Source organism: Zootoca vivipara, chromosome 10 (genome assembly GCF_965207765.1).
Source record: "Zootoca vivipara chromosome 10, rZooViv2.hap1.1, whole genome shotgun sequence".
Taxonomy (NCBI): Eukaryota; Metazoa; Chordata; class Lepidosauria; order Squamata; family Lacertidae; genus Zootoca; species Zootoca vivipara.
In genome coordinates, this window is record NC_142593.1 from 41,762,988 (window position 1) to 41,779,468 (window position 16,481).

Here is a 16,481-nt window from a genome sequence, read left to right on the forward strand (position 1 = left end):
AAGGTCTTAAACATTCCTATGTTGGACCTATGCCAAATTTCTGCCAGCCACTTACATTCTTACCTGGTAAGTTAAGTTTTACACATGGCAAACCATGGCCCTGTCCCACGGGGCATTTATAGACATCACCCGTTTTCTTCTGAGGTTGGCCAGCTAAAGGAGAACCAATAAGCACCCTGAAAAAAACAAAGAAAGCCTGTCATCTTTTCAATATAGCAGGTAATTTTACTGTTGCTCCCTATAAAGCAGGAACAGGGAATCCGTGGTCTTGAAGATATTTCTAGACTGCAACTCCTTAGCGTCCTATATATATTTTGTGTCATGACGGAAGTAATTTTAATGTAGCTTTTAATATTTTAATATGTGTGGGCTTTTGTTTTACATTTACATACTGTGAACAGCTGTGGTTTTCCTCAGGGGAAGAACGGTGTATAAATAGGTTAAATAAAATAAAATAAATGTGATCAGCTGCATAGAGCAAATAATATGCAGAACTAAGATCCCAGAGGAAAACATACATTTCTGAAAGAGAAGGTGGCAACTGTTTATGTTTATGGATGTGTGAGTGTTTCTGGCAATAATTAAAAAAAACACGTACCATTTTCCTTCTTCATTTTCAAACTGTTGAACAGTGTATCCAAACATATCTTCTACTGGACCACTGAAGGTCATTGTATCTTTCACATCAACATTGAACGACAGAGCGAGATGCAACAGCACTATGAAAAAGAAAAGAAAAATGTAGGGGGAAAGAATATGAATCACCGTGACTCCACTGTTGAGGTCAATGCCTGAACACCAGTTCCTGGGAATTACAAGTAGAGAGGGGGCTGTTGTGCTCATGTCCTGCTTGGCAGCTTCCCATAGTCATCGTAGTCACAGCTGGCCACTTTCAGAGCAGGATATGGAACTAGATGAAACATGGTATGTTCAGTGTATGTGCAAATGTGATTACTCCGCCTTTGTGACAGCCTATGGCCAGTTTTATCGAGTGGCTAGACCAGGGCAGTCCAACATTTCATACCAAGTGGACCGCAAGAGTATTTCGACATGGAACCTGTGGGCTGCACACTGCCTTGTCACGTCAGAAGGAGGGAAGCGAGTCCAAAATTTGATGTCCACACCAAACTTCATGCTGTCTTTCCAAAGGTGGCTAAGTGAAGCACTCGGTTTTGGGGAGGCGTGAGACTCATGTCTGAGTCCTAGAACTTTTCTACCTCCTTCTCAAAGCTGGGGAAGCACTAACTAGGCTTTGGAAAGTAGGATGAAGGACTCTAGGACCCTGTCAGAGCCCTTATATCCCTTTCCCAAAGCCCAGCACTTCATTTACCCAGCTTTGGGAAAACAGCATAAGGTGGGGGGGGGGGGTTGGTGGGAGAAGCTCAGCATCATAGGTTTCCAAGGACTGATTCAAGTGGAACAAAGTATGACCACACTGCCTAACATGGTGATTTATCTAAACAACAGACTCTGTTCTTCAGTGGCTACCTTCCTCAACCTGGTGCCCTCCAGATGTTTCAGACGGCAACTCTTACAATCTTCAAATGATAGCCTTGCTGACTGGGTTTGTAGTGCGAAACTTCTAGAGGACTACAGAATCTCCAAGTAAAGGCTAAGGGCCAAAGGGTCCAGTCCTATGTAAGCCAAAATAAAATTAAGATGCAAAAAGAGTATGGTCACGTTTATTTTGCTCCTCCCTCTCCTTTTACTGGGCCTTGTAATGAAGGGGTTTCTTGTGGGTTATACGTTCTCTGAAGAAGAGTGCATCTCATAAAAAGTTGTTGATAATTAAGTGGTGCTAGGATTCACAATGCATTTTATGAGGCCATGATCAAGCTTTTCAGTGCCTTTTACAGTAGTTGAAGTCGATAACAAGAACCGAATTATTGCTTGTAAAAATCTCGTTGTTTCCATTAGTGCTCTTATGATCCCCAGAAAACAGCAAAAAAGTAGTTTAAAAAGTTATTATCAGTAAAGGAGAGAGGAAGAGACATTTTGCTGGCTCTGCTCTTTTGACCAATAAATAAAGGAAAATGAATCACACTGCAGCGTTATTTATTCTCTAACAAAATACTTTCAGGTGGCAGCCTGCGAGAAGGCTGTAGACGTTATTCAAAAACCTGTATGCAAAGAAAACTATTGTCATTAGAAAGAAAAAACCACTGAAAAAGTGAAGTCTCTTGTTGTTACCTATATATTATTGCCAACTAATTTTCCTCAAGCACCAATGTTTATGTAGCCAAAACAAGAGGGAAGCATCAGCAAATTTGGGGTATTCTCAAGGTGTTCAGAAATACACACACATATATATTGGAAGAAATCCCTTTGGGTTAGCACTCCCAAAACAGCTGCATAAGAACTTAATAGCATGAGATGTTGAGACACCACAGGGGGAAGAACTGTCAAAAGGAGGCAATGGACTTGAGCAACCTGAAGGGAGAAGCAAAGACAATGATATTAAAAAGGGGGAGGAACCTATATCCATGCCTGGGTAGGCAATTTCCTGCTTCATACTGAAAAACTATTGTTCCCAGGGATAAAAGATAGGGCTGTCTGCAATTGTCAGCGGGGCAACAGTGTGTCCACCCAGGGACATTTGCAGGATTTTTATTTTTTAGCAACAGTAATGAATTGGTCCATCTAACAGTGTTGTTTGCACTAGCTTGATGCAACTACTCAGTTGCAAACAGGGCATTCCTAGCCTTACCTGGAAATGCTACGGATTGAACCTGGGACTTTGTGCGTGTGGAGTAGATATTGTAGTACTGAGCTCTGGCCTTCTCTTGTACACTAAATCTACTCCTCCATTGTTACACGTGGCATCCAGGCATCTCCTAAACACTGAAACCATTAATTCTTTCTTTGGCTTCCTCCAGTCTTTAACTGCACCACTGATACAATCAACTTCAGAGCACACTGCAGTTCCCTGGGTGGGGGGTGGGGAATGGTATGCTCAACATGCAACATGCTTAGTGCAACACCAAGCATTTCTGGGTTGTCATATATTACTCCAATCCCAGCTTTCTCCAGCAAAATGTGCATCACATACAGAGTACTGTATGTGCATTTTTCAGAGCTCTTATAACCCACTCTCAAAATGCTGCAACTGAAATTCATGTAGCAATTAATTTCATTTGTGACTAAACACCAGTATTTCAGATAAAACCTTATACAGTGTAAATCTTTCAGTTTTCCAGCTCAGAATTCAAATCTGCCAGTTCTCTCCCCCCCCCCCCCGACAGACCATAAAAGAACTTTTGTTTGAGCTTCTCTGCCTTAATCTTTAACATTTGCAGAATAATAAACTAAGATTCTGGAGAATTTCCAGTAAACTATACAAAAGAATTAGAATGCTGTTTGTAAAAAAGTAGACAACTGTCTACTGGAGGAAAACAGAGCTAAGAATCCTGCAGATGACTCAGACTTCATAATTAAGTGTTGTTCAGATCCAACACTGGGCTTTGTTCAAATTCAGCAAATAATGGGAATTCAAACTCAGGGCACCTTAATTCTAATTCATCTCAACGTAAAAGTCTGTTGCATAAACCCAGTGGCCTATGTAGTCTAGCCTCCTCTATTTTCACAGTTACTGAACTGTGGGAAACCTGCAGGCAGAAACTGAGCAAAAGAGAAAAGAGCACTCTTCCCTCCTGTGGTGTCAAGCAACTGGTAAAAGGCACTAGGTCATACTGGCCTTGGTATACAGTTAATTGAGTTCCATTTTCTTGAGCTCTATTGCCCCCCACAAAAAAAGTCTTCCAGTTTTCTCAGCTTGGAAAAAAAATACAAAGCCTTGATTTAGTACATTTATCACTTTAACATATTAGCAGTGAGAAGTGCAAATAACAGTATACGCCAGTGAAGAAAGCTTTTCTGCAATTAAGTTAGCTGAATATTCACCAGTCTTTTGACCTATGTACCAGCCTTCACCAACCTGTGGCCCTCCAAATGTTTTGGACCAAAACTCCTATCAGGTCCAACAAGGATGGTCAATAGTCAAGGATGATGGAAGGCATGAAGATGGTGGACACTGTATCACACAGCTATAAAAGGAATATAAATGTTGGGAGGAGCGGGGGGAAATTATGAGACACCGTCTTGAGCTCCTTAAAGGCAAGGTGGTCAAGTGCAATAAATAAGGGAAGGAAAGTAAAGAGACTATAATCCCAAATCCAGAAGATTAGACACACACATAATAATAAATTTTGGGATTGCAGAATCCAAGCCCACAAGGAGAAAATATTCCTGAATAACAGCCCAATCTTATATATGTTGACTTGCAAAAAAAAGAAAGAAAAAGACTTGCAAGTAAGCCCACAGATTTCAATGGAACTTATCTTTAGAGAAAGGTGCCTAGAAACGAGGGCTTAGATCAGTAGACTGCACACTGGGAACAAAGACTTGGTTCCCCCAATCCAACCACCTCCCAGCTCATTCTTTCACTGATTTTGTTTAGCTGTTCACTTATTGAATCTGTGCTTACTTCCTAATAAAATAAACTAATAGGACACATGAGCAAGACTAGTAAAATCCTTACAAAATAAGTTTGTTGCCAACATTTTATTAAAACATGTTTTAGCTTTTTAGTGATTATACTATTCTATGAAAACTGCTTTTTATGATCTAAGTGGCCATGAGAAATGTGCCAGTTATGATTAATCCAGCAATAACAATATTTAATAAAATATGGGTAGGCCACACATGACCTACCTTACACATTAACAATGTCCATGGAGTTCTGCTTAAGATCCTTTTTTTAATAAATCAAATATTATTTTTGCTTTTAATTTTTTTAAATGGCTATTTGTTGCAACTAAAATTCTTAATTCAACAACAGAGTAAATCAATGGCCGTGTTGGCATGATCAAATCACAGCTTAATAAACAATATATACTCAAGCATCATGCACCCATATCCAGCCCCTTTGCTCCCATTTCATTTCTCTGTTCATGTAAGTTAGGAAACAAAACTGGAATCCAGTTACCCATACCTTCCTGTTATTTGAACCTATAATTAATGGCTTCCAAACAATTTTAAATTGTGGCTTTGTATACTGGTTTGTTTGGAAGCCATTAACCTTTGTTTTGCCACTCATGTGAAGAAAGGAATAAATCAGCTACATGTGGGTGCTTGTAGCTTGTGCCCATCTGAGTAGTAAGTTGAAAGGATTGTGCAAAATCAGCCACAATCTTTCAGCCACACAAATAACGACTAAAACACAATTACACTTACAATATGTCACACCATCTCAACTTAATAAACACTTCAACAATAATCAGTTATAACATCCTAGCATTAAAACAAGTTCCATGATAACAGGGGGGAGGGGGGAGAAACTTTTGTGTGTGTGTGTGTGTGTGTGTGTGTGTGTGTGCAAAACACAGAAAATACTTAAGCAAAGCATTATCTTCTTTCATGGTTTCAGTTTATTAGTTTTCCACATGTTCCACAAAGCACCAGCAATGTTTTCCAATTAGATACGTCAGTCCAGTTTTGCTAAGAGAGAACTATCATAATCATTACCACTCACACAAGGAAAATGTATAAATATGCAATATTCTAGAGCAGCACACTAAATGCTCACCTTACCAGTCACTTAAAAAAATAGGGTTCCCATTGTTTTTTTTCCTTTTGGTAAGGCATGGTACAGAAGCATATAATATTTGGGACAAAGACACCCCCTCCCCTGCTGAAGCAGTCATTACATGAGAAGGGTGAATGAGTACACCATCATCAATCTTCTTCAGAACTGGAATCTTCTTCCTGATCAGAGACCTCAGCAACAGGAAAACGCAGAATGGCAGCCACACCTGTTAGTTGTCCAAGCTGTTCCCCAGACACATGAAGACTGGAGAAGATGCGAACAGTGCCCATGTTGTCACGCACACTATCAACTAGCCGGACATAACGACTGCGCGCAGCCACATCCTGATGCCTAAAAAGTTCATCACTGATCAATAAGGTATCAATAGCCATGGCTTCATTGGCTGTTTCCACATGCTTGAGACCATAGAAAGCCCGGTCAGGCTCATGTTGTAGCATCTTGTAGAAATCATCTAAGGCTTTGACTTCACCAGCTGCTTTAGTATCAGCAAGTCGACTAGTCACAGCTGGGTCACACAGAGCTTCTTTTAATGCATATTTATGTCCAGAGGAAGAGTGTACCTAGAACAAAAAGAAAGAAAGAAAAGAAACAACTTCGATAATGACTTTTATTTCTCTTGAAAATTGAATTCCTTAAATTTGAGTTGTTTTCAGGTAAAGGTTCTCAAATGCAAAAGTCCCTGAAGTTACAGAATTGTCTCTTGTGGTGAGACATGATGATTGACCATCATGATAACTATTTACATCATTCAAAGAAGTTTTTATGTTCAGTTATTGGAACTATGCCCTATGCTTAGATTTGCTAGATACGTTAAAAACAACAGTGCTACTAGTGACTTCCTCCTACAAATAAGGTGTTTTTTTTTTTTAAAAAAAAACATGTTTCAGTGATGCACATACTACATAGAGCCCTTCAGATGTTGCCGGACTACACCTCCCATCACAAGCTGACCACTGGCAATACTTGATGGGCGTATAGTAGTTCAACAATATCTGGATGGTGGCAGGTTCTCCAACACTGTGGCAGAGCATTTCACTTTTTACAACCATCAGAAGGACTGCCATATTAAGCATGCTTACTAGTTTTAAGTCTAATTGAACTTAGGATAACTTTTGTGTAAACATACACTACTTCACAAACTTTATGGCCTGCTAGGAAGAGTTCTTAATCACATCCTCCATATTAAGTACAAATAGCACAATAGGAAACAGTTTCATTAGCATGAGAATTTGCTTCAATAAGCTCAAACATTTCATGCTCATGCAGGCATTTTTAAAATATAGAATAAAAAACTGGTATTTAATACTGCCACTCTCCTTTCACATATATAGTTAAAGAATCTTAAATTTTGGGAAGGTTTCATTGGCATTAGAAGCATGCTTTCACCTCTCCTTTCCAAAAGCTACATGCGGTTAGAAGCAAAGTTAAATAATACTTCTGATGGATTTACATACAGCCCACAAGATTTCTTCTTTTCCTTGAGCAGTATTTATTCAGCCATGCTTTAAAGCTGTATTAATCTTATTACTTCTGATACCAAAAGTTTCAGCACTGTCATGTATGCCTACAAGTACATGAATTTCCAAAGGACCATGCATGTAGTTTGAAAGATATTAAATTGACCAAGTACAATACTGCATAGCAGAAATTAATAAATCTGAGCAATCTAATAATGCAATGCAACTTATATTAGCATGCATAAATATTACAGATTTAGATATCAAATAAATGTTGAAGAGTGGGCCTCGTTACATCATTCATGATAGGGCTTCAGGCACAAACTGATGTTCTGGCTCTTTCAACCAATGTAGACTAAATACAAGTTCCAAGGGAACTGGCATCAAAAAAGGGAAAGGTCCGGGTAAGTGATTATCAGTGCAATCTTACACATGCCAACTGAGAAAGTAAGTCCCAGTAAGGTCAATTGTGTTTATCCCCAGGTAAAGGACACAGGACTGCAACCAAAATAACAAGATGAGATTGTATTAGACTGGCATCTGAAACTGATGTATATTAGCCAATTAATCATGTTTTTTTCCATAAATAAGTTCCACAAAAGCCAGTCAACTTACGTAAAAGTAACCATGCTTAGGGCTGAAGCCTTCAGAGGAAGGGATTCAAAGCATCCATCTTACAGATACATATCCCAAGAGGACGGGGAGAAAGTCTTCAAAGGACATTAAGTCCCATTTATCTCAACAGGTCTACTTTAAATCTAATTGCCCAATCCAATGCATGTCTATTCAGAAGTAAAGGTAAAGGGGCCCCTGACCATCAGGTCCAGTCGTGTCCGACTCTGAGGTTGCGGCGCTCATCTCGCTCTACAGGCCGAGGGAGCCAGCGTTTGTCCACAGACAGCTTCCGGGTCATGTGGCCAGCATGACAAAGCCGCTTCTGGCGAACCAGAGCAGCGCAAGGAAACGCCGTTTACCTTCCCGCCGGAGCGGTCCCTATTTATCTACTTGCACTTTGATGTGCTTTCGAACTGCTAGGTGGGCAGGAGCTGGGACCGAGCAACAGGAGCTCACCCCATTGCAGGGATTCGAACCGCCGAACTTCTGATCAGCAAGCTCTAGACTCTGTGGTTTAACCCACAGTGCCACCTGGGTCCCTCTATTCAGAAGTAAGCCCCATTAAATCAATGGTAAAGGGACCCCCTGACCATTAGGTCCAGTTGTGACCGACTCTGGGGTTGTGGCGCTCATCTCGCATTATTGGCTGAGGGAGCAAGCGTACAGCTTCCAGGTCATGTGGCCAGCATGACAAAGCCGCTTCTGGCGAACCAGAGCAGCACATGGAAATTTATCTACAGTACTTGCACTTTGATCTGCTTTCGAACTGCTAGGTTGGCAGGAGCTGGGACCGAGCAACAGGAGCTCACCCTGTCACAGGGATTCGAACCGCCGACCTTCTGATCGACAAGCCCTAGGCTCAGTGGTTTAACCCACAGTGCCATACTTACTCCCAGATAAGGCCTGCATCCACATCCAACCCACAGCATTGAACTTGGGATGCCCAAGTTGGCTGAATAAGCATTTGAAATGATACCATTACTGTACTTGACGTAGGTGTCGCTGTGGGTTAAACCAGAGCCTAGGGCTTGCTGATCAGAAGGTCGGCGGTTCAAATCCCAGCGATGGGGTGAGCTCCCGTTTCTCAGTCCCAGCTCCTGCCAACCTAGCAGTTCGAAAGCACGTCAAAGTGCAAGTAGATAAATAGGCACTGCTCTGGTGGGAAGGTAAACGGTGTTTCCATGCGCTGCTCTGGTATGCCAGAAGCAGCTTAGTCATGCTGGCCACATGACCCGGAAGCTGTACGCCGGCTCCCTCGGCCAGTAAAGCAAGATGAGCACCACAACCCCAAGGTCATCCGCGACTGGACCCTAACAGTCAGGAGTTCCTTTACCTTTTACTTAATACAAGTGAACATTATACGATGGCCGTTAATGTATTGTGAACATTTTTTTTGCGGCTGTCTTAGATGCATTCATCTAAGTTTTATGTAGACACGTGCTGATACTTTGCATGCTCTGGCAAACCCCGTTTGCACACCTGCCAATTTATATAAATATAATCCGTTCCACTATCGAATAACGATCACTCCTGCCTTGAACTTAAACAGAGCACGCTGCCTTGAACTTTACCTGCAAAAACTTGGAGCGGTTCTCCAGCAACAGCTTGTTGTCCGTCTTCACAGCCTGCTGGAACATGTAATCGCAGAACTGCTCTCTCACGAAGCCCGGGCTGGCTACCAGCACGCACTTCACCACGTCGAAGTTGATGTGGCGCTGGATGGCCTGCGCCACCTGCTCGTAGAACCTCTCCAGCGCCCGGTCGTGCTGGGCGCAGCTGCCCTTCCGCTTCCGAGGGATGTTCACCTCCACCTTGGCCCGAGTCAGGGTCATGCTGGGCGTCACCAGGCAGACGTGCGCCAGACCTTCCTGCATCACCACAGCCGCCACGTCGGCGCTCCACGCCGGGTCGCAGGCCTGCTCGATCCTGTCGAGAACCACGCTGTCCCACTGCTTCTTGGCCAGCGTGAACTGGCGGTTGGGCTCCAGCTCGATGGTGTGGTAGGCGCCCATCTTGACGTACTCATTCTCCTGGATGTTGGTGCCTTTGACGCGCAACTGGCACGCCTGGGAGTCGAAGTCGATGGTCTCCACGCACAGCGTCAGGGTGGTGCGCACCCGGTTGCTGCCCACGCTGCCCGTGGCCGACTCCGTCTGCACCTTGCGGATGGTGGAGGCCCGCAGGCTGTCCCCGACCTGCAGCAGGTTGTAGGCGTGCCACATGTCCTCGGCCTCCTCGGGGATGAGCGTCACCTGCCCGGCGTTGTCCTTCTCGATGTCCTTCCGCACCAGCTTCATCCTGCCGGCGCCTCAGGGAGCAGGCGGGCGGCCCTGCCGCACCCGCCGCTCAAGCCCCGGGAAGAGGGGAACACGCCAGGCCGCCGCCTCAGAGGCCTGGTTCCTCTCAGTGAGTGCAAAGGATGAGGGTCAGCTATTCATGACTGGGCTGCCGAGGGCGAGGCCTCCCGATGCGGCGCGCGAGAAAATTCCCCTCAGCGACCCATCCCTTCAGCATCCGCGGCCCAACAGCCGCGCTCCGGCCGCTTCCCCCACGCGCCTGCGTGCCCGCCGGGTCCTGATAGGAGGAGCCCGGCCAAGAGTCGGCGGCTTTTCCTCCTCTCCTCCCTCCGAGCATGCGCGTTGGCGTCACTGCGCTCCTGCCGCGTTAGGAGCGCCTGCGCTGTGCTTCCCGCGTCGCCGGGCAGCGGAAAGTCGCCGGCTGGCAAGGTGACCGAGGCGCATGCGCGGAGCTGCCGGCCGGCTCTGCCCGGGAATCGCGGTCGCAGCAGAGTTGGGAGCGGCTCGCTGAGTTTGTGCTACACAGCGCATGCGCGTCGTTTGCCCGCCACCGCGCAAGTTTCTGGTTTTAATAGTTTAACAGTACAGTAAATAGCCTCTTCTAGGAAATGCGCTCGAGCTGCGTGACACTGCAAACTTTTCCTCGCCCACAAGGCGAGTAGTAGTAGATCCCGTTACCTGCAGTTGAGTTTATTCTTGCCTAATAATTTCCAGAAAGACTTCGCTTCTGCAATGCATACATTCCTGGGAGTAAGCCCTATTCAGTTAGAATTGCTTGCGTGCAAATATGAACAGGAGAAGCGGGCTGTGATCCCCCGCTTCCCAAATAAAGATGATTACAATAAGGTGTTTTTCAGCTGTTCGGCACGTCTCCTGGCATAGCTGGTTCTTAAACCCGATTTCATTTTTTGGAACTATTGTACATTTCCAGCTCCTGATCTCTTGCTTTAACAGCCCCTGAACAGCAAAACATTTAAATGGAGCTTGTAATACTCTGGCTCAAGTGCCGCTGGATGCTAAAAGACTGGTATTTAAAAAGGGAAACCTGCTGAACCACTGAGGCAGAGTCACTGTTTCTTCATAGTGCCTTGCTTGTCATATAAAGGCAATAGAAACAGCCAATCTTAACCATCCTGTGCTACAAATTGCCTATATAAATTACTCTGAAAGCAAGAACTGTAGTTCTTTGTGAATCCCAGTGTGCTTCCTGACTTGCCTTTTGCTTGTGGGATTCCATGCATAACCACAAATTCAGGTTGTGCATTTAAAATAGATTTGGGCTCTTGCACAATGGACCATTTAAAAAAATTAAAAACAGACATTTGCAGCAATGAATGTGATGGGGAAAAAATCGGAAAGTGTGGGAAGACAGGTAGTTGATGTGACATCATATAACCTCCCCACAAACTTTGTGCAAACAAATCAGGATCAGTGCCCAGTAAACAGGTAGTCTGCAAGTGACTTCATTCTAACTCTTAGCAAGTTCTAATTCTAACTCTTAACAATCTGTGATAAAGACTTTAACCAATTAAGTATTTTTTTCTTTTTTGCAGGACTAGCTCTCCTGTTCAAGATAATAAATTAAGTTTCTGATCTACTTTGTAACCCAGAAAATTGTGTGTGTTTTTTAATAAGAAGTGGGTTATGCAGTCTTCAGTTGAAGATGTTCAGTTGACCCTTGTGCAATGTTCAGAAAACGATTAGGAAATACTTTTGCAGTAACTTTGGTTTATTTATTAGGAAAACCAGCTATGCAAAAGAGGACTCAGTTGAAAACAACAGTCACAAAATATATTAGTAATTGGTTTCATTACAAGTCCTTGTTTTTTCAGTTCTAAGAACATTTGAACAGAAAATGATGTGCCTTAACATCTTTTCTTTTTAAAAACAGGTAATAAAAAGTGAAGCTATTCCACTGCAGCATATGACAGGACCTTGGTTCACCACTTTTTATTATAACTCCTAGTCTGACAAATATTTAAATTGATGGCATTATTTTACAGCTGTAAAGTCAGCCATTTCAAAAGCCATTTTCATCATTTAGGTTACTTAAAAACAACAACAGCTTTTTAAGGCAGAAGTAGTGGGTCGTGTTTTCAAAACAATAATAGTAATGAGGTTTAATATGAAATACTATTGCCATTATTATGGAGATGAATCATGATATTAACTCTCTTAATTGATACCCAAACTTGGAAACAATTGCTGGAGGGAGAAATAGCAACAAATTATTAGACTATTCTTTTGTTATACAGTATAGGAATAGAAAATATTTGATAAGTAGCAAATAAGATAGGAAAGGAGTTTGTTGAGAAACAGTACGGTAGAAATTTGTAACATTTTCTGCAGTTCAGCCACCCATACTTCTTAAAACAAATCTTGGCGCCCTGGCATGACACACCACTATGCCCTATGGAAAAGACGGCTCTGGGGGTGGCATGCAACCTCACAACAATATGCCATTTCAATACAGAGAAACACAGATTTTTTTCACCTGTAGCTCAGTTCTTCACATGCACAGGGAAAAGGGAAATAAATATTCTGAGAAAGATACCAAGTTGATGAGCCTACATTAAAAAGAAAGAATTGGAGAACTTTAAATCAAATCCTCAAAAATGCCAAATAGCTGATTTATACCGGACTATAATTTTGGCCTAATAAAAGACACAATGGGGCTTCTGTATTTGGGATCAGAATTTGGCCTTATGAAAAAAAGTTTCATTTATATCAGCTGTGTACCCTTTCCTGTTCAGTCACATTTGAAAATCTTTAAAGTTCATGTTTATATTTTGCTTAGCATCAGTTCAGAAACTACCATGGAAAGTATGCAATATTATACTGCAAATCCTTAACTTTTATATTCTGTTCGGTTTTCAAAAAGGGGAAGGAAAATTGGAAGGCAGTGGACCTATCAGGCCTATAGTTCAACCCTTAGACATATTTGACCGGCTTGCTATGAAGCATTCTTAGATCTGTAATTTTAGCTTCAACTCTTGTTCAGTTACATGTTGGCAATGGCTGTGATGTTGCTGTTGAGCTGATGGTCTGATAAGAGCTGGCTTTTATCAGATTTTTCTCTATCAGTATGATCAACAAGGGTATCTTGCTCTATACTTCCTTTACCTTATATCCATATCTTACTCAGTATGTCCAAGCTAGATCAGTTTCAGTTCTACAGGTAAGGAATGTAAAAAATTGAAGCCAGGCAAAGTATCAGTTGGGGGCAAGAGAAAACAAAAAAGCAAAAAATTAACCTGAAGGCCAATTCATACTTTTGTTCATCAGTAAATTTCTGTATTCACATTATGTTAAATTATCTGGTAAACAGTTCAGACATCCAGCTTCCAAGTCAGGCATCCCCAAACTTTGGCCCTCCAGATGTTTTGGACTACAATTACCATCTTCCCCGACCATTGGTCCTGTTAGCTAGGCATCATGGGAGTTGTAGGCCAAAACATCTGGAGGGCCACAGTTTGGGGGTGCCTGTTCCAAGTCATCAAGAACTGACAAATCAAGTGATGAGAAGGGTATGACGTGCAGCAGCCCACACTTCTTTGAAGTTCACACTTCTTAAAAATTCTAACCTCCATCCTGTCTTCTTAGAAATTCTAACCTCCATCCTGTCTTCAACAATGACATAAATGGATACTATCCTGAAGATGAAAATAACCAATCACCTAAAGCAATAATGGAATATTCCACCTTGTGTTTACTCTCTGCTATCTTTCAGGAACTTGGATGGTATCTAATGACCAACAATCTATGCACTGACTATATGTACAAGTCCAATACCTCCTTTCAATCAAGTGCCCTACGTTTGTATTTAGATGTTCAGCTCAGAGAGCTCAGAGTAAATTCAACAGTAAATTATTCAACTACTAGTGGCTGGAAGGTGTTGCAGAGCTTGTTGAAAAAGAAATCCAGAAACGGTATAACAAAGCAGTTCATTATGTGTATGAAAAACATCCTTAAACATCACCACCACTGTGTATAGGAAGGAGAATAGTACCATGCTATAATTTTTAGATGTTATAATAATATGACTTGTGCTGCCATTGCTCGGTAAGCTGGGATCACTATAATCAGGCATTGCTGCAACTGCAGCGCACATTTCCAAAGAACAACCCCCAAAGCAAAGACAAAAAGTTGAAAATTTAAACCACTCATCCCAAAGTTGTCTCATTAAAAATCAATAAAACTAGCCTGTCGAAAGTGAGTTACAAACTAGAGCCAAACATTACAAAAGACACAAGCGACAGAAAATTATATTTTCATTTCCCCTTGGGGTGATTTCTATAAGATTTCCTGGCTGCTCTTAGCCTTTGTCAATGTGATGCTCCCCTCCCCACTATTTATTTTATTTTCTGCTTCGCCCACATACTTCAGCAAAACCATCCCTCCGAGACCCACAAAGCATTGAGCAATTGCAATTGTGTTCATTTCCTCTCCCACCCCCACTTCCATTTCCATTTCCTCCCATTCCACCACCCCAAAACAGAAAATGGTTTGTGTCAGGAAAATCTGAACTCCCCTCAGTCTGTGGTGCTCTAAGAAATCCTCGAGAACACGGAATCCTGAAATGGAAACGCCACATGTTTCATTGGCAGTGTTATGCTAAGTAAGAGTAAGTCAGCTCCCTTATCTCCTGTGCAGTTAACGGAACGCATTTTGCTTCACTGCCCAAAATGCTTTGCAAAAGTGAAAATCAAGCTTGCACAACAGTACATTTCAACCCGGTCACCCCTTTCCTTGCTTGCCTAGTTCTATGATTTCTAATTCCCCACTTTCCTCTTTCTTTGCATCTTTCTGTTTAGTTTAGAGCTTCTGTCACCCAAAATCACTGAATCGCTGGTTGTAAAGTTGACTTAAAACCCGGGGTGGGGTGGGTGTGGAATTGGCCGAAAAGCAGACAGACTGAAAGAAGTGGGAATGATGAATTGCTCAATTCTGGGGGGATCCAAAAGGAGAGGGAGAGTTTCTTTCCTCTCCCAGTTTGGCAGATGCGAAGCCTTCGGAAAGAAGAGAAAGATGTTCTCACCTGTCAGTACCAAGCAGGGGACAGCGGCACCTGGAATGCTGCCTCTGGGACTGAGGGAGCAGGAGCCCATGGTTGCAATTGCAAAAGGAGCCCGTGCAGGGGAAAAATAAGAAAGAAACGAGGCAACCTTGTTAGCAACAGGGGTTCTCTTGTTCGGCTGCTAACTTCACAGCCCTGTTGGCGCTCCCGCTGCCGCTCTTGTTTCTGGTCCCTTCTGCATTAGCAGCAGCAGCAACAGCAGCCCAGCCAGGCATTTCCTGTTTGTTGTTCAAGCCCTTTAAGTTTCTTTCCCCCTACACATCAAGATGAATTGCACCCCCCTCTCCACAGCCCCCCTCCCTCTCCTGTTCCAAGTGGGCTCTGAGCCTTTGAAACCCCCACGTGGCTGGATCCCGTAGCTCAGAGACATGTACAAATAAAGTCAGATCTTTAACAGCTCGTGTTTAGGCTGAAGTCGGCAGGCTGCGAAGCAAACCTTAAAGGGACATCTGCATGCTTATAATTAATGGGTGTCTCCAGCTACCAGCCAGCCTTTACCAAATGCTGACAGTGAGAAGGCAGGTTTTGGGAACAACCTCTTCTCTCCCCCCCTCTCTCCCTCCACCCCCACCTTTCTTCCCAAACCTTGGTCCTAAATAATACCCTCTTCTTTGCAAGACTGCAAAGATCCCTATTAAGAAGTGTGTGTGTCAAATTCAGATTTCAAGACACTTCCAAGCTGAAGCTGCCCTTTGTGGGTCTAATTTTTCCTCCACTTACATCACTCTTTAAAAATGTTTCTGTTCTGTATTGTAGCATATATACTAAATCAAGCCTTTGTAGAAGGCAGTGGCAGTGGGGGGGGGGAGGCTGCAAATTATTTCGTGCAATTTGTATTTCAGATTAACACCTACCTACTGCTTATTTGAATTATTTGAATCATTCCTGTTAGCAAGCCTTGTCACATACAGTTTTAAATCTGCAGTCAAGCTGCTATCTTTCCGCCTCAGTTACCCTAGCTGTAAATTGGGAACAACAGAGACAGTTCTCAGAGAGCTATAGTAAGACCAAGTAAAGTGCTATATCATTAATGAAAATTCTAGTTTCCTGTTTGGTGACATCCCCCCCCCCCCAATGACAGCCCATATATTCTGAATTGTTCAGTGACCAGCAACATTCGATCCACTTCTGTACCAGTTTGTCATTCTGGTTTTGCCATAGTAATGTTTCAGTGTTCATTGACAGCTGGGGGTCCCTGCACAGCCTAGAATGAAAAAACACATTGGTGTTTGTGAAGGTGGCACCCTCTCAGCAGAGAGATGGGCAGAGAGGTGTGATTTGCCTTCAGATGAAGTGCCTTGGGGTTAAGGAACCAACCAAAACAGCAAGCAGGCTTCTGAACTGTCCAGATCTATTCCTGAGGCTAGATTTGATGAAGAAGTCTGGAGAACTCAAAAACTTGCTCACTATTGTGTGACATTTTTGTTGGA

General features: G+C 42.9%; 2 protein-coding genes across 2 annotated transcripts in view; both read right to left on the reverse strand.

Moving 5' to 3' along the window:
- The window catches only part of ITGA1 (integrin subunit alpha 1), a 70,348-nt gene extending 54,897 nt beyond the window's left edge, over positions 1-15,451 (reverse strand). The window contains exons 1-3 of the mRNA XM_035100484.3: positions 15,013-15,451; positions 599-719; positions 64-176 (exon numbers count right to left, since the gene is read on the reverse strand). Coding sequence (XP_034956375.3) covers positions 64-176; positions 599-719; positions 15,013-15,082 — 304 coding nt within the window. The 5' untranslated portion in view covers positions 15,083-15,451. The remainder of the gene's footprint in view (positions 1-63; positions 177-598; positions 720-15,012) is intronic.
- Positions 5,404-10,235, reverse strand: PELO (pelota mRNA surveillance and ribosome rescue factor). The gene is made up of 2 exons (XM_035100485.3): positions 9,249-10,235; positions 5,404-6,165 (listed from the first exon to the last, which is right to left on the reverse strand). The coding sequence occupies exons 1-2, from the start codon at positions 9,972-9,974 to the stop codon at positions 5,734-5,736; spliced, it is 1,158 nt and encodes a 385-aa protein (XP_034956376.2). The 5' UTR covers positions 9,975-10,235; the 3' UTR covers positions 5,404-5,733.
- Positions 15,452-16,481: the final 1,030 nt, after the last annotated feature.